The sequence below is a fragment of the Rhyacophila brunnea genome, unplaced genomic scaffold (assembly GCF_057557595.1).
Source record: "Rhyacophila brunnea isolate RB1 unplaced genomic scaffold, BYU_Rbru_1.0 scaffold_16, whole genome shotgun sequence".
Lineage (NCBI taxonomy): Eukaryota > Metazoa > Arthropoda > Insecta > Trichoptera > Rhyacophilidae > Rhyacophila > Rhyacophila brunnea.
This window is the reverse complement of record NW_028232816.1, coordinates 39,401,053-39,419,090: the sequence shown is the minus strand read 5'-3', so window position 1 is coordinate 39,419,090 and position 18,038 is coordinate 39,401,053. Positions and strand designations below refer to the sequence as shown.

The 18,038-nt window shown below is 37.2% G+C and overlaps 2 protein-coding genes across 2 annotated transcripts; both read right to left on the bottom strand.

Moving 5' to 3' along the window:
• Positions 1 to 1,685: 1,685 nt before the first annotated feature.
• On the bottom strand, positions 1,686 to 7,576 carry Prosalpha3 (proteasome alpha3 subunit). The gene is made up of 6 exons (XM_085943488.1): positions 7,473 to 7,576; positions 7,318 to 7,360; positions 5,064 to 5,393; positions 4,097 to 4,227; positions 3,060 to 3,183; positions 1,686 to 1,911 (listed from the first exon to the last, which is right to left on the bottom strand). The coding sequence occupies exons 1-6, from the start codon at positions 7,473 to 7,475 to the stop codon at positions 1,772 to 1,774; spliced, it is 771 nt and encodes a 256-aa protein (XP_085799614.1). The 5' UTR covers positions 7,476 to 7,576; the 3' UTR covers positions 1,686 to 1,771.
• Positions 7,577 to 9,402: 1,826 nt separating this feature from the next.
• Positions 9,403 to 17,673, bottom strand: LOC147074711 (uncharacterized). The gene is made up of 2 exons (XM_085943486.1): positions 17,293 to 17,673; positions 9,403 to 11,513 (listed from the first exon to the last, which is right to left on the bottom strand). Exons 1-2 carry the CDS (start codon positions 17,492 to 17,494, stop codon positions 11,317 to 11,319), a joined length of 399 nt encoding a protein of 132 aa, XP_085799612.1. The 5' UTR covers positions 17,495 to 17,673; the 3' UTR covers positions 9,403 to 11,316.
• Between the last annotated feature and the right edge of the window lie 365 nt (positions 17,674 to 18,038).

Here is an 18,038-nt window from a genome sequence, read left to right as displayed (position 1 = left end):
TGGGCTGGAATGTCGCTCTGCGAGTGGACAGCCGCTGGAAGAATGCAGTCATACAGTAGTGCCCAAAGGGCACTAAATGTCCACAAGGATGCCCTAAAACATAATGGATGGACAAACTCATGAAGTTCGGTGAATGTATGTGGCAGCGAAGAGCTAAGCACCTAAAAGAGAGGAAGGAGCTAGGGGAGGCCTTCATGCAGCAAGCAGTGACTCGACCCTGACTGATAATGATGAACCTACATATTTGTGTGACGATGGATTGAACTGATTTTTATGAACAATTCCTAACATTTGATCATTCATATATTTTTTTTTTATTACCATATCTGATCCTAAGTGGCAGCGTTCGGCGCAGCGTTGAGCGTTTTGCGCAACTCAAACGTATAAATGTTGATACCGAGAAGAATGGGTGGAGAACTCACATGTATGCTGGCAGCGTTCTTCACGAGTATCACCTTGATTGAGGGTTGTGTGGACATCAGGACATATAATTCAAGATAAAACACGTCTTTGATTTGACAATTTCCCTGCGCAGGGACGTTTAATTACATTAACTTTTCAGACATTGGTTGGATTACATTATTAATTACACTTAAAGGAGTCTTAGATTTAGCTATCGCACAGTCACTATATGGGAGCACGTGTTTGAACACATTAGCCAAACTGGCGCGAAGGCGTTTTATCGAGGACGCGATGCGTGGTTTTGAGGTGGTTATAGGGATTATTATTAACACAATAACGGGGAAAGAGATCCACTAATTTATCATATTGAGACAAGCGTGGCCAGGCCACGCCGAGCGCGTGGTCCTAGACACCTACCACTCTCCCGGGAGAATTTGCACTGCCTGCAATTATCTCCGACAGATCTATGGGTGATGAGACAGGAGGGAGGGGCAAAGGGATGAAACAAAATTACGGTAAATTTTTGTTTGTCTCTCGGCAAGTTACCATTTCCTAGTAGCTGGGCTTAGGTACTCGCCCTTTTTGCCGCTGTTGAAATGTGCCGTGGTGATGTTATTTCGTAAATCAGGGGTGGTGAACCCTAATTAGAAGGCGTTTGATTAGGTTGCGGATTTGTGATTTGAAACTGCGGGCCAGGGGTTTTTTCGTCTGGTGACAATGTATAACCAAAAAAAGACATTGTCTACGAACATTTTCACACACGGTTATACGTTTGAGTTGCGCAAAACGCTAGCACTGAGGCCTCACACTGAGGGCTCATACGCATTAGCGGCAGGCCGCCTTGCGGCTTACTGCGAGTCGCGGTTGTGTTTGCAGTTATCCGCAAGGCGGCTGACCGCGAGGACAGCACGTATGTACATATGAAGCCTTAAGATCATAATATGGGCGTACACAGTGTGGAGGTTGTATTCATTCATATACATACAATGTTATTATCTCACAATACATATCTGACTTAATTACTAAAATCAAGATATTTCAATTAGTAGAAAATTCTTGATGTTAGTTTAATGTATGTATGTATTGAGAATCAGACCAATGTTCAAGACAGTTATGAAGAATTTATAATTGCATATTTAACCAGCCCATTTACCCAACTTGGTTCCCTCTGCACTTTGATTCCGTCCTCGTCATCACAGGAATGGAGTACAATGGAAGGTGTGTATTATGTATGCATAGGCGATGGATGGAATAAATAAAAGGATATATCAATAAAGACAAGATTTTTTTTAAAAAGGATTCATTTAATATTTTAAGTTAGAAAGGAATAATCAGACAGAATTTGAAATTAAAAGGTAAGTTATAAAATCTATTGTTTTTGCTGCTTCTTGGCTGCCTCCGCAGCCGCCTCACCCTTCTCAAACTCAGTGATGAGAGCACTTACTTCCGCATTCGTTAAGATTCTTGTCTTAATTTTGCCGTTTACTCTAGTTAGTGTTGCCATCTCAACTGAAATGATAAAAATATCTTATTAGACATACAACAATAATAAAGTAATTTATGTGCTGATAACCCCAAACGCAACTCAGCACGCGCACTGCCCTATATGGCAGATTACAGAGTTTCACTGTCTTCACCTGGTTAGAATCCCATGTCATATGAGTCGCTTAGTCGCTAAACCCACTCTGGAGGTTTTTTTGAGTTTCGAGTAAATCATTGAGTATTTACGATAATGTTGATGCTAGTAGTGGTGACATTTGTATAGCGATTTAAATGTATGTTAAAAATCAAGGTTTGAACCGCAACGTCTGATTAGTCGGCTATGTAGAGCGGATTTAGTAAACTGTTATTTATCCTAGAGCGGGTTTGGCGATATTCATTTAATTTTTTTTACGAAACGGCGGAATTTAAGACTTGCACCTCGATAGGCTGATAGACCTATCGTGAAGCACATATGTACATTCAAAACTAATTTTATTGAAACATCGCCCAGGGCAGATTAAAATCTAATTGGTGTAAGAGAATAGGTAGAATAAACTAAAACAAAAGTATGTAGATCTATGTTAAACACGATATACTATTATGTACCAAACTAAATATAAATCATACATTTCAAATTAACGAAAACTAGTTTGATTAGAAGGAGCTGAAATGGTATAGTTTTTGGTTTATTGACAACGATGTAAATAAATATTCACCCTGTTTTCTAATGCGCTTGAGGTTGCAGAAACAAGAAAACCCCATTTCACATACAGTGAATATTATCTCGCGACCATTGTTTGCCAACAGAGGCGGATCCCCCATTTCACACATAGTGAGTATTATCATGTCAACATTGTTCGCCAACATATGTATTATGGAAAATGGTCGAATTGTGTGATACGTGGGTTAATAAGAAAAGTCCAAAGATGGAAATTTCAAAAGTAAAAACAGAAATACGTTCTAATAGACAAAATGAAAATATTACATAAATACCGATTTCTATAAGCTGACGTACACGTCATCACGGTTCTTTTATGAACTAGTGGAACTAAATTCCCCCCGCTTCTGCATCTTAAGACTGCATTACGTCCGCCCCCCGCCAACTCCATTGTAAACGCGACGCCATGACGCGTACGCCAGCTTATAGAAATCGGAGGAACATCAAGACAATTTACCTTTTTCAGACGTGAGTTTAGTCATATCCAGGGTTTTACTAAGAACTTTCACGGCAAGTGCTTTCGCCTGCGCTAAAGTTGTGTCATTTTCTTTATATTCTTGCTTCAGACTCGAGACGGCAGCCTTAAAAATAACAATGAATTATTAATAAAATTCAATTTCTGGATCCAGACCCACCAACCAACTAAGTTTTTAAAGCAAAATCTTCATGCTTCTTCATGAATAAGTACATATTGAGATACTCAACTAAACATGCACAATTGTCATGCAATTTCATTTGTATCCCAGATTTGAGAAGGTCCTTCCTATTCCTTTCTAGCCTTAAAGTTTTGTTTTTATATCGTACCATGTCATTAAATAGTTTGTGATTTTCTCTGAAAAAGTGTTTCCACTATAGTATGAAGATATATTTTAATTACCAATTTGGATCACTATTTAGGAGTCATTTTGCCGAAATGCTGATTACGGCTAAACGGTTAAAAACAATATGTTTTTTTGACAATGTCGAGTGTCAGTAATAAGAATTATGGGAATAACATTAAGGTCAAGTCTGATTGGACTGACCGTAAAGGGTTATGTTGTTAGGATTCACTAACTCTGAATTAACCCGCAACATAGAGGCTTACTGTACTATTAAATTAACTAACTACTGTATAAAACTCTAGGTATAGATGCAATGTGTATTAAAAATATTGAGTTGAACAGTTGAGTACACACGTCACATTACTCACTTTTCAGTAAAGCAAAAACTAATGAATTATCAATGCTATCTCAATATGAAATCATGTAATTTGTTGATTAAAATGTGAAAAAAAGGAGATTTGTTCAATGCAGCAAATGACGTGTGGTAAAAAAAACAAAAGCCGTAAGAGTTGAAAATGTCCCACTGAGGCGGACGAAACCGGTCCTAATATATTAATTAAAGTGGAATAAGTACTATAAAAAAATTGCGTTTTATTAAATAAAAACAACAATAAAAGCCGTAAGGTTTGCAGTTTTGCTATTGAGAAGTGGATGTGTAACAATGATTACTTACGGCACTGTTGTTTCCGATACAAGTGGCTTTCCAGCCACCATAATTACCGCTGGGGTCAGATTGGTAAAGTTGATAACCGTAATGCTTATCCCAGCCCATGTATAGAATCGAAACTCCAAATGGACGTTTACCTGCAAACAAAAACATATTTACTTTGATTCAAGTAAATTAATCAATTGAACAGGTGTTTTGTGAGAAGGACTCTTATTATGGTTTTGAAACAAAGTTTTTGTAAATTCTACAATAATTTCTATTACAACATAAATGATTGAGGCAATGAACTCATTTTCAGAATGAGAATACAGATAACCCGCCTTTGATTGGGAGGTACATATACATTTTAGACACGATCGCGATAAGTGAAATTTAGTGTTCAACGTGGGATTTGAAAAACATTACAATGTAAAATTTGAAAACACTTGATATTAAACTAATTATTATGATATGACGAATTCGCACTAGCCGGGGTAACGAGGGTTACCTGCAGATTAATTTGTAGCCGCCCAAAACAGTTATCCAACTCAAAAGCTGTAGGATTCACAAAAACTTAATCTTTTCAAGAAATTCAGCACTTGACTCATCATCATCAGCAACTCTCCTCCAGCTCTCTCTACTCTTCTCAGTTCCTTGTTATTTGCTGCTACATAATTTCCTTAATATTCCATCAATCCTCAGCATACCTTGGGTCAGTCTTTGGTTGTCTTTTAGCCCTCGTGGTGAGCTTTATCATAAATGGGTATAGCTCACCATATGAGCGAAACATGTCTTGTAAAACAAAATTTTATATGTGGTGAATAAAAAGCGATAACCACATTTTTACAGTGAATACATAAGTTGTTCAGTATATTATATTGCTGGAGACTTTCAGAACGGTTCATTCTTCTCCTTCCACCAACGTTGAGGAAAGAAATAAGAAGATAGAACATATGCTGACAACCCAAACACCAACATTGTTCAGTATTATTACCTCCGTACTGAGTGTACGCCTGCTTCACATCACATAACCATGAAACAAGCTGCTCGCATGGAATGGACTCTCCATACTGCAGGAGGTACCTCTGCGCCAGCAACCTCAGTTCGTTGATCAAGACGTTAGCGTCGGAAGTGATCCCCGCCACGCTACACACCATATCGTCGTTCAATTTGTAGATCTTCTCCGAGAAAAACACCTCGTCCAGCAATTTGTTGGTGTTTCGTCTCTCGGCAGCCAGTAAGATGCCATCGGTGGCCAGGATTCCTAAACTTGTTCCCGCATGACTGATGGCCTCCATGGCATACTCCACTTGGTACAGGCGACCTGTAAATAGTATATAATTATTTTTTATGCAATAATGCAACACACACTTTTTATTGAAATGATTTTGAAAAATCTGAGGTGAAAAAAATTGGATTACTCCTGGAGCCCAATTTTTGAATGAAGCACTATGACCGGTTGCGCAAGCCTACTTCTACGGAAGTATACTAAAACTCAACCGCCACTGCCGAGTACAGGTTGTCATTGAACTACATACTATACTTTGCCGCTAGAGGCGCTGGTGGTAAACGTCAGATATTGAATGTCAACATAATATTGTAGAAAGCTGTATGTCCATCTATTGTGTTTTGTCTTTTACATAACTATTACCGTTGTATGTGTTATTTTGTGTTTAAATCCTCATTTAAGTATTTATTGTGATTTTGTAATATAGAACCACACATGTTTGTTTGCAAAATACAACGGAAATGCTGTATTGTAATATTGGAAACCTACATATCTAGCTTATTTAAAGATTAATTAATTATGTACTTCAACAATGATTGGTTTAATAATGCAACGTTAACAGGTAAGTACTGATTAAATATGAAGTCATTACCCAAATGGGTAAAAAGTTATATAATTTCTATGAAATCGATGAGTTCTGCCTTGACATTATATTGTTGGCACGGTCAAAATTCTATCTTACTCTAACGCACGGGTCGTCAACCTGGTCCGTACCGCCCACTAGTGGGCGGTAAGGCTTCCGTGGTGAGCGGTGGACGATTTTTGCTTTTACCCCAAAATCTTTGAAAATTTTGCTTCACAATTTTTGTTTTTCGGTATAACTTCACCCATGGACTAAACACATTGTGATCGGATTAACTTTTTTCATTGCTGCATTTAAAAGTAACACGTGCCTAATTGATAATTCTCAGAATTTCGACCTGGGAACCGAACGCAGGCTGAAATGATTGCTTTATCTTTGCGAAAAGTGGTAAGATAATGCTCACAGATGTGCAGCTATTTTGTGCGAGGACAAATATAAGATCGCCTTGATGGTGGCCGACCTCCGCTAGGGGATGGCACAATAAGAAGAATTAGACTCTTTGCACAGTAGGAGGATAGTGTGACGATGAGTCCCAAAAGAACACCAAAACTCATCACTTGCACGACGAATGGTGGAAGAAATATGTAGTTTGAGTACAAGTTGGTTATGGGGAAACCAGGCGTGAACGGCGGAAACTTTATTGACAGCGGATTTTGAAATTCATGAATTCAAGAATGAAAACCTAACCTAACCTAACAAATAATCCAGTATATGGGCTATTTTCAAAATGTGTTTGCCGCTGGCTTTCCCATAACTAACTTGTACCATAGTTTGTAACTAAAACTATACATAGTCAGTGTCCTTAGCCAACCAAATAATATGTTAATGAATGACAATGTGGTAGATCACTGCCAGGTTTGATATAGGATAGTACATCACAGCCTACTGGAAGTTGGACATGTCATATGCGGTAGACAAAGTAAGGAATTTTGGGAGACACAAATAAACGTAAAAAGAAATGGGGGAAACTAGGTACACAGCCATTGAGATGCACCAAATAAGCACTGGCTAGTGCCTCCCTGGCAGACTGCTCAAACCAAAAATGTGTTAGTGCTACATGTAAGGCTAGTTAATATGAAGAATTGATAGGACATTCACTACATAAGACTTCATGGAGTCTATTGGTAATTATAGGACATTTACACTGCTTGCAAGATTCTGAGGATATGTATATTCTATGGAATTCTATGCTTCACTAAAGCGAGTCGTTGTAGAACCCAGTCAGCATAAAAAAAAACAACCGTTAAAAAAGGCAAGTGTTATGAAACGATATTAAGTACCTGGGTTAGCAATTATTTTAACGTATTATTATAATTAAAAATGAATATTATAATAATCGTAAAAAACTATAAAATATATATCAAGAAGTGTGCATACCTTCGGGTGAGAATATAGTTGTTCTCGTATCATACCGGCGGGCCTAAAAGTTGAAAAAATTGTTATAGCAGCATTATGAAGCAAAAATTAAATCTGAAAGTGATGATTGTGTAAATTACTTAATACTATCAGCGTATAAAACAGTTAAAACTTACCATTTTTCCTTAGTTTAGTTTGATGTTTAGCTTGTGAATAAAGTATTAAAAGTATTTCGTATTCAAACTCTACTTAACCAACACAACATAAAGCGATAGAACATGACAGCGCCGGAATTGTACTTTTTCTTAATCATCCTTTTAGAGACGCTAAATTTTGACTTTTACCGGCCGTATAAAAATATGTTCAAGTAACCCTTAATAGATAGGTAGGTAAGGTAATAAAATAAGTGAAGACTTTAGGATGAATAATATTATTGTAAATTTGTACTGAATACCACAAAACAATATTAAATATACTATAAAATATATACAATCACTATGATGCATTACTGAATATGAGGAGTAAAAAATTGCCGACAGTAGGTACCAAAAGATTGGACAGTAGGTAGGTATCTAATTTCGAAATGATTTTAAATAGATACCTACCTTAAATTTTATTGGTCATAAGTACTTACCTACCAAGATTGAAAAAAGTTTATTACTCGCAGAAAAGAGTAGATTTTTATGTAAGTACCTACCTAACGGTGTGCTGTAATATATGTATGCATACATTATAATAAAATATAAAACATAACACGAGTCCTAATATTATAATAGTAATAGAAGTGAAACAATTGCAAACACCCAGACCGAGAAAACTACATACGTCATATATTGTGACCTAATCAGGAGCCCCCAGAAGAAAGACCAGCACATTACGCGTAGGACTATGAAGACGTAGCATCATGACCCTCACATCTTAAAACGGGCCCTCCAGCCAGGATCTTTGGTGCTCCCTCTACCAATCGCTAAGTTTAATGGCATGTGTGATCCACAACAGAAACGTTTTCAAAATTACGTTACCTAAAAGGGCCTTCAGTTAATTTTTTGGCAACTTTATGTGGTTTTAATACCTACATCTACTTGAAATATGGAGTTGTCGAGTATCAACACAAAACACTCAAATTGCATCTTACAGCCTCATTTTTAAATGTTAATGTCCCTTTTAAGAAATAGCTCCACAGGCGACTTTTTTTACTATTAAGAGAAAATTTGTGATGCGTGTTTATCTCACATATCTGATCGACCAGCCACGTCGGGCCCCCCCCCCTGAGCCCGGGCCCATAGGTTATAGCCCTGTTAGCCCCCCCTTGTGAGGGCCATGTGTAGAAAGCTATCGCATACAATCTGAATAATAAAATAATCCATCTTGTGGCTCTGAACATCTTAAAAATAATTGAAATTAGCCAAATTCGTATCGGTAGTATTACCTACTTGCATCTCAGAAAAAGTTTCAACTTTTGACTAAATTAAATCACCTGTGCCGCTGACAGGTTTGCTAGGTAACGATTAGACCAACCATCAACTAATTATAGCGATTATCAATATTTTTAATTGCAATCGTCCGGAATAATCTTCTACCGACTGTATAGGGGTTGACAGATTGTGACCATATGTACCAAAACTAGATTCGGTATAAATAAAAAGGATTTGAAATTATAAGGGTACCATTTTAATTTTTTGAAAAAATCAATGGTTTTAAATTAAATAGGTAGGTACCTAGGTAGATTTTTTTTTATTCAATGAATAATTCAGAAGATTTTAGAATGTACCAGGAAACATGAGAACATTTTTTATTGAACATACATATGTAATTTGGAAATACCTCAGAAATATACATATTAGAAAAAATTGGACTGGACTCAACTTACATTCATTGGATTCCAGTCAATGTGCTTTACCAATTTAACCACTTGCATCCTATCTAATTACAATGAAAAAATAGTTTATTTTATTTAGCAAGTGCAAGTACGTTAAGACTAAAAATTTGGAGGGATCGGTGACGTCCCTCGTCTGGGGACTCTCTGATTATGTTTAGTTTCCTGTCAAAACTATTAAACCTCATGCTAATTGTAAGTACACAGTAAATAAAATTCCAATTCAATATCTGATGGTATTTATTTTGGCCATAAACGGTAAGGTAATATAATAAAAAGTTGTTGGTCTCTTTGTGACTCCAAGGAATTTTGTGGATGAATCTATACAGCTACATGTCAAAAGCCTTAATTCTCCATGAAATCTTCTTGTTTAGCGTCCTTATCTCCACACCATAGAAAAAGATTGAGAGATGATAACAGCAGGCCATAAGCAGTCTAAATCAATAGCTAAGGAGGCATCTCATTTTGAGAAAGGCAATTCTTATTTTTATTTCTTGATACAGGTCCCATTTCTCATTGACCCATGTTCTTTAATATCCATATTGGGCCATGCATTTAATTGATAACAAAACTTGTGTTTCATGTCACTATTTTTGATACTGGTAATAAAATTTCATTTTTAAATCTTACACATTTATGCCTCGTTAACCTTTCCTACTATTCAATGTACGAGGGTGGGTCAATAAGTCCTTAGAAAAGCCGACAGGTGGCGCGACTAGTACTGTAAGCGGTTTGTTTTCATGCAGCGGCACTACCGATTCAGTATGCTGCGAAGTTTCAATCAGATTGGTCGGGTTGTTGTGTGTTTCTCGTACATTTAAAAAAAAAATTTGCTTGTGGAAAATGGAAAATGGAGAAAATTGAGGTTAGAGCTGTTATTAAACATTTTAATATAAAAGGGTTAACAGCAAAGGAAATAAAAAATGAGTTGGATTTAGTTCACGGCATATCTGCTCCTTCACTTGCAACTATTTATAACTGGTTAAATGAATTTAAACGTGGTCGTACATCAACAAAGGATAAACCACGCTCAGGACGTCCTGTAGAGGTGACTACACCAGAAATGATCAATAAAATCCACGATATGGTGTTAAGTGACCGAAGATTAAAGTTGAGTGAGATAATTGAGGTTATAGGGATCTCAAAAGGTAGCGTCATTTCTATTTTACATGACAAATTGGGCATGAAAAATATTTCTGCAAGATGGGTGCCGCGTTTGCTCACAGTCGACAATAAACGCAATAGGGTGGTGGCCTCTAAAGCCCTGTTGTCGCTCATGCAACGCAATCCGGATGAATTTTTTCGTCGCTTTGTGACTGTAGATGAAACATGGATACACCACTATACTCCCGAGACGAAAGAACAGTCAAAGCAGTGGATTGCGAAGGCAAACCATGTCCAAAGAAGGCGAAAACCGTAAAATCAGCTGGTAAGGTTATGGCTACTGTATTTTGGGATGCACGTGAAATTATTTTCGTTGACTATTTGGAAAAAGGAAAAAAAATAACAGGGGATTATTATGCATCTTTATTGGACCAGCTAAAAAACGAAATTGAAGAAAAACGGCCTCATTTAAACAGGAAAAAATCCTCTTTCATCAGGACAATGCCCGTGTTCACACATGTTTACGATCAATGGCTAAAATTGAAGAATTGGAGTTCGAATTGGTCGACCACCCACCGTATTCGCCAGATTTAGCCCCCAGTGACTTTTTCCTTTTCCCAAACTTAAAAAAATGGCTAAGTGGACAACGTTTTTTTTCAAATGAAGAAGTCATCGATCGGACAAATGCTTATTTTGAGGACCTTCCGAAAACTTATTTTTCTGACGGTTTAAAAAATATTGAGAAACGTCTAACCAAGTGTATTGAGCTCCAAGGAGATTATGTTGAGAAATAAAAAAAAATACAAAAATAAAAACTGTTTTAATGCTTTTTTCTAAGGAATTATTGACCCACCCTCGTATTTAGCAATCAGCACTGTGTCATTGGCATACCGTATACTATTAATAGGTTTCCCATTAACCACAATATCTGCCGATTCATTTATTATGGCTACGTTAAAAACAGAGTGCATATGAAAGAGTAGAGGAAACAATATACACCCCTGTCGTACACCAAATCCATATTACACAACTTTGAATATTCAATTGAACATGATTTCTTCTTCTGATATTAATTCAGGTTGGTGTTTTCCATCTAAATACGAGTCCAAGTCATGAACTTCTGAATGCCACGACTTAATAGCGAGTTCATTTTCGGATATGTTAACTATCTTTCTAGCAACTATCTCAGGTAATCCTTTAGTGTTGGTTAAAAATCCAATAATCCAACAATGAGCACCTGGAAGAAAAAAGCCAACGGTTAAAGTTCACAACAGAAAGAAAATATGACGATTAATGGAATCATTCATTTTTCATTCCGACCATGTCCGATCCTAATAGGATCATATGGGCCTCCACAGAGTAGAGGTTTGTATTAACAGATTTTGTTTTTTACGAGAAATGGATGTCAGCCACTTGCTCAACCTATTAGGTCCATACCCTGACTCACATACAAATTGAAAAACAATATGTGTACTTGCCAGACCCAGGATTCGAACCTGGGACTCACGGCGTTATAGTAGTCCAACGCGTAAGCCGCGCGACCACCGTGGGCGATGGTATCAGACGGACATAAATGAAATCTCTATGGTACTATTTACCGGGACTGAGATTTAAATGGAGTTTGAACTGATCTGTGGTGTGCTCACTAACGTACAGTTATGTTATACAGTTAGTCTGTGGCAGGTTCAACCTCGCCATGTATGGCCACCTATATACCCCTACATATTAAAATGTATTGATCACAATACAGAAGTCACATTGTACAATCACTTCGCAATGTCACCCTCAAGCGCTAGATTCTGCCACTTCAGTTTTGAAGCACGTAGATCGCTCTTATATCATCACTGCAATGTAAGGGAGGGCTGATCATCTATACCTACTACTTCATTAATAAAATTTGACTATCGTGTGACCACATATTATCTGTTTCCATTTTTTCTGCTATAATTAAAAATTACTGAACCAATATTGATGAAACCTCAGGAGCTTATATTACATTATTGGAACTAATTTTATCTCAATATCTCGAAGGGTTCCAAAGTTACAATGTAAAATTTCTTAAAAATCGCACAAGGTAAAGAGGTCAAAGAGCAGTGGTGAATAGGCGAGGAGAGGTACGGGTAGAGGTATAGGTAGGTAGAGGAGTAGACGGATAAAAGTGAGTTTAGTCTATTCTCTAAAACTTTCTTAATCTTCTCTTTATGATGCTAATAAATTCCGTCCATTCCGGTGATGTCACCTTGGGTTACCGTACAAGATTGACAATATTACGGTACTTAGTCAAAAGGGAAATGCCTAATTTGGCTACAAAGTTAAGTCTAATAAGGTTTCATTGTCATTGTTTACTATTATTTTTATGATCGAAAAGGCATCAAAACTCAATAATTACATGAACATATTTCTATACATTCTTATTGCCTACAAGAAGGCTAGTCATAACACTATCTTGATCACACCGCTTACTGTCATGTCTCTTTCACAAAATTAGGTAAGCCTCTCTTTGTCATATAATAATATAATATAGTATATATTATACTTTTAGATCTATCTCTTTTATTCATAATGGAATGCAACGCTCTGTTTGCAATGTGAATTTTTACTTTATGACAGGCAAATGAAATCTGACGGATATCTATCAATGACATGTAATTCCTGGATAATACTATCGATTTTGAATGTAATACCATTTTAATTATGTGTAATATCAATAATTCCAGGAATAGCTAAAATATTAATATGACAAAGTGCATATTACTTAACTGAGATAGGCTATACCTCAGTTGAGGCACGGTCTAAAAAGATCGTGGCTAGGCGATGCGCGGATTGCGGGTCGCGGGTGCAAATGACGCATGCCGAACGAAATATAATTTGTCATATAAATCCAATATGCGTCCATTTAATGTTCTGTTTATTGTTCTATTAGTAACAATAATAATATATTCATTGACATGTTTTCTTTTTAAAGTAAATGGGTAACGTTTTTAGTCATCTTTACACGATTTAAGAATTAATACCCCCGTCGCCATCACGAAACAAATTGACATGTTCCCAGCTCGACGTTCTCTCTCCGAATGCCAGCGAGTCTAAAATTTCGTCGCGCCTATAGTTGAAAATTATTTGCCGTTTCACTGATGTATCATCTTAATAGGCTGGGTCACCCAATGTGACATTACAGTAACAGGAGCAGTGGCGGCCGGTGATAATAAAATTAGGGAGTGGGAGAAAAACATGCATTTTCCTTTTTGTGGTATTGAAAAAAATCGGCAATAGCCTTCGGAGTGGAGGTAGGCTTATGATTAAATATATAATACATCTTGGGGGGGGGGTTGAAACGAAACGACGCTCACATTCACTGACAGCATTTATTTGTTGTCAAAGTTATAAAGTCCAAGCTTCTGGATATGATAGGTATGATGCAAAGGGCATACAAACTCTTTTAGATTTTTATTGTAATACATTTCATATGTGCCAACGTAGTTTCCACGTTTGACACTCCTAAATTCCATAAATTATAACTGATGCAAGTATTTTAGACATATTATGTCATTGGGACAAAGCCGTAAAAATGACGCAATTCGGGCATATCTTATACTCCCCTTTCGGTTATTTGCATCCCACATTCCCCGCATATACCTACGCGCTGTATCATTTTTATAAATACTATGGACCGGTGATTTTTCAACGGGATATAGTTACTATCTGTTATAAAAATTGCTAATACTTTTGTACACCTCAACTCCAGAATTGCACTCCAATTAGGGCTGATTTGAACGATGTATTCAACATCAAAAATACTTCGGTAACACGAATATTGTATTTGATATAATAATTTATATTTCTTTTCTTCAATAATTGACATTGGAAAATTGCTTTGTTCATCTTAAAAAATATTGTATCCTCTTTTACGTTGAAAAATAACGCTCATACTCCACATACTCTATTGAAATACCTAATATTGTAGAAATTGTTACAATGTAATGCTTTCGTTAAATAACTACTTCTCTTAGAGTAGTATAAGTAGGTACGTAAAAAGTTGTAGTATGTACATATTATGCAAAGGTTATTAATAAGTAGTTTATCAGTTACTTACATTTACAAGTTTACTTTGCTCTAGGCATAATAAAATTATTAAATTTTTAAAGGTAAAATAATTATACAATTGGTATTTGTATGTTGAGATTTCTACACCTAACTTAATGATCACAATATCACTCTAATCAATATTTTGATTGATTCAATATTATAGGGCAAATAACAGAGCATTTACCTCATAACGTGTTAAATAACAATATAATAATTTGAAATATTACGCGGGAAAATTGTACCGACTTCAAAAGCGTTTGTGAGTTGTTATTCTTCGCGCCAATCAAACACAGTGTTGTCGTGAAATGTCGTCTGCGCACGTAAGCTCGGATCGGGAGGGACAGTGTTCCAAGTGAGGTAAATATTGCACGTTCGGAAATGAAAAAAGATCACAACTGAGCCCACATTATCGGCAGCGTGAAAAAAAAATCATCGCCAGGCGGTTCGATTTCTCTCCTGCACAATTAATACTACGAAAGACGTACCTATGCATACATGCAGGCCGCCAGAAATTACGCGCATTTTATACGTGCAGACGGGCGACAAATTAAAGATATTTTACAATAATTAATTCATACAATATGTAGTATCACTTCCCTCCATTTTGGTAAGAGAATTTCTCTCAACTGTCACTTTGTGTTTTGTTTTCTTTTTTATCGTCTGTATTTGGGATGAAGGTGGATAATTAAGGCACCGGAATTGTGATGGAAGCGGCGAGTTTATTTACGTTTATTATACTATATGGTTACATTTTTTTAATAATTTAATTCTACGGAGGGCGAAATGTACGCGTTCGCGATTTTGCTGCTTGTCGCGATCTCCGCGCCATCTTGAAAAATCATTCCCAACGGTTTTTTTTCTTGGGCGACGTTGCATATCTCCAACGGTCAAAAACAATGTTGCCGGCTCGGCTCTGTTATTATTATTTATTTTCGTAATCAGCGCTTTATTATTTGCTGGCTTCGATACCGATTCGGGCCTCTTCAGATACACAAAGACGGGGGTGTCACAAGCGCACCTCTCCGGAAAGGCCCGAATGGGGATCGGGCCAACTAAGGGCTGATTACGATAGCGTGTGTAACTGGACAGTGCGGCGGCTTGATAAGGGGTGGTTGCGTCTCTAGACGTTGAAGGATCGAAGCCCTCCCGGTACGTCGGCGGCTGGAGAGACTCGGATGCAGCACTGTAGCATAGTGGTTCGCGGTTCCCAGGCCTACCGTAAAGCTGTTGAGAGAGGAGGGCGTCGCGCCCAGCCCTCTCAACACCCTCGGACCGACGGCAACCAGAGAGTTTCGGATGCAGCACTACGCCGCTTTGTGGGCGTAGTGGTTCGCGGCTCCCCATGTCTACCGTACGGGCGGATGCTGAGAGAGGACGTCGCACCCAGCCTTCCCAACAGCGACCGTCCGAAAATAAGTCGATCCCTCACGAAAATGCATACCGGCGCATTACTCGACCCCCTTTTTTGCTCGCTTGCCCTGCCGCGGCTATCGAATTACACGCACTACACTGATATTATACTAATATAATATGCAGAAAACTTAATTTAATACTTAAATGGCTTTAAAGTTTATAAAAATAATTTTAAAAATATATCAGGGCCCGAAATGGACCGGAACGCCATTCTGCCTCATACAACCGCTCCGGGTTGTAAAATTTTCCACTTCGAGCACTGAAATAACTTATTATACATCGCTTCCAAACACAAAACACTTAAAACTAACTAATCTATGATGCTAATGGCTAAGGATGCTGCTTGGCTGCTATCCGCTGATGGAGGTTGCTTTGCTCAGCTGAAGAAGGCCGCTTTGTAGCTCTCTTCATCCTGGTGCATCTGGGCCAGGGCTGATTGCAAGGCTCACAGACACGCTGCTGTTGACGAAGAGGGCTCAAGCGGCTGATGATGCAGGGCGTTTGATGCCGTTTTCCCTCGTTGGAGCCAGGGTCTTGCCCGATACACTCGTCCGTGGGCCAAGTTCGCTGGCGGATGCAGTTGGTCGGGAGTACATCGGGAGCCATGACTTCGCAATCCGGGTGTTTCTGCTCTTTTCTTCACTGGCTTGGCTTTGGCAGCATCCTCTTTCTACTGCTTATTATTATACTTTGTTGAGCGCCACCAGAGGCAAGCCTCTGGATGTTTCTTCCTCGCCGTTTCCTATTCCGGTGTTTGGATCTCAGGGTGTGTGTCCGGGTGAAAGAAATTTCACCTGCTTCTTGATTCCAGACGATCAAAATCAAGAAGCGTAGCCCCACGTTGGGCGCCACTTATCACTCCCCTCCATTTTGCGTGTGTCAATTATCCACCTTCATCCCAAATACAGACGATAGAAAAAGAAAACAAAACACAAAGTGACAGTTGAGAAATTCACACACGCAAAATGGAGGGGAGTGATAGTAGGTATTTGAATACGTACTTATTATTACATAGTTACGTAATAATTTGGGAGATCAGTGCACCTTTGCTCCTATACAAGAGCCGTCCCTGAACAGGAGTGTTAATATTTTAAGGAATCATGTGCTCTTTACAGGACGACAATGAATAATTTAATTGGGAAATTAGAGAAAAAAATATTGTTCATTATAAAATAATGATTTCTTGGTTTTTCATCGGCGATCTGTAGGCAATTGGAAACACTAATTTTAATGTTACATGCATTGACAAACTAAAAACTAATTTGAAAAAGTGCTGTAACATTAGATATACCAAAATATGAATTTATTCGACATTTTAAAACGATGAGTAGTATGGACATATTATTTTGTGGTCATGAAATTTTACTTCTTCAATAAGAAAAGAAACGGCACTATAATGACAGTACTTATACATATTTTCTACAAAGTCTTGATCACACACAGTTACCAAAGATAACACAACACAAATTCTTTATTTCCAACCGTTATACGACAAAACAATGTGTAATATAGTTAGTGACCTTTCGATATCCAACCTCTATTTGTCGTGCTCTGAACTGAATCACATTTTGATATCTTGGCTCTCCCGGTGCCATCATTGATAATTAATATATCGGTGCCCACCGTTTGTTCAATTTTACCATTCACCCAAACGGCTGATAAAGACAATGAATGTATATTTTTTAATAAAACTTTTCTATGGCAAACGTTTGTATCACCCATATTTTTCAACAAATATGTGTGTTTCTTAGTTGATTAGTGTTTTCTAAACAAATTGTTATACTATTAGTATTTCTATTTATAAACGTTTCATCAATTTCTTTGAAGGGTTTAGGTTTAGGACAATATTTATTTCCGTTGCCCAATAATTTAGTATTTACTTTTAAGTTTCACGTTTGAACGATTTTTTTTAGTTTTGACAGCCAGTTATGCCAACCTCGTAATTATTTTTTTTGTGATTACTTGAACATATCTTTTTTAATTACATTTAGGTAGGTATGTAATATGCATTGCATTTATAAAAAATATATTCTCATACCTACATATAATAATTAAAACGATAGAATTTATTAGATATATTTTTTTATCAATTAAATACCTAGATAAAATTTTGTAATAAAAAATAAATTCTGATTTTGAAATATCTCGGTAGTAGGTAATGAATTAAAATCATTTTGAAAACTACCCACGATTTGAAAATATTGCTGTCTACATCTTGTGCACTATTATTGTAATTAGACATACCTAGTTATTTTTCGTCGCAATA

Coding starts and splice junctions, on each gene's coding strand:
- Prosalpha3 (XM_085943488.1), bottom strand. Junction 4,228..5,063: donor GGCGTACACTCAGTACGGAG/GTAATAATACTG, acceptor TTTTGTTTGCAG/GTAAACGTCCATTTGGAGTT. Junction 3,184..4,096: donor GTATCGGAAACAACAGTGCC/GTAAGTAATCAT, acceptor GTTATTTTTAAG/GCTGCCGTCTCGAGTCTGAA.
- LOC147074711 (XM_085943486.1), bottom strand. CDS start 17,494: ATGGGTGATACAAACGTTTGCCATAGAAAAGTTTTATTAAAAAATATA. Junction 11,514..17,292: donor TAGAGGTTGGATATCGAAAG/GTCACTAACTAT, acceptor TTTTTCTTCCAG/GTGCTCATTGTTGGATTATT.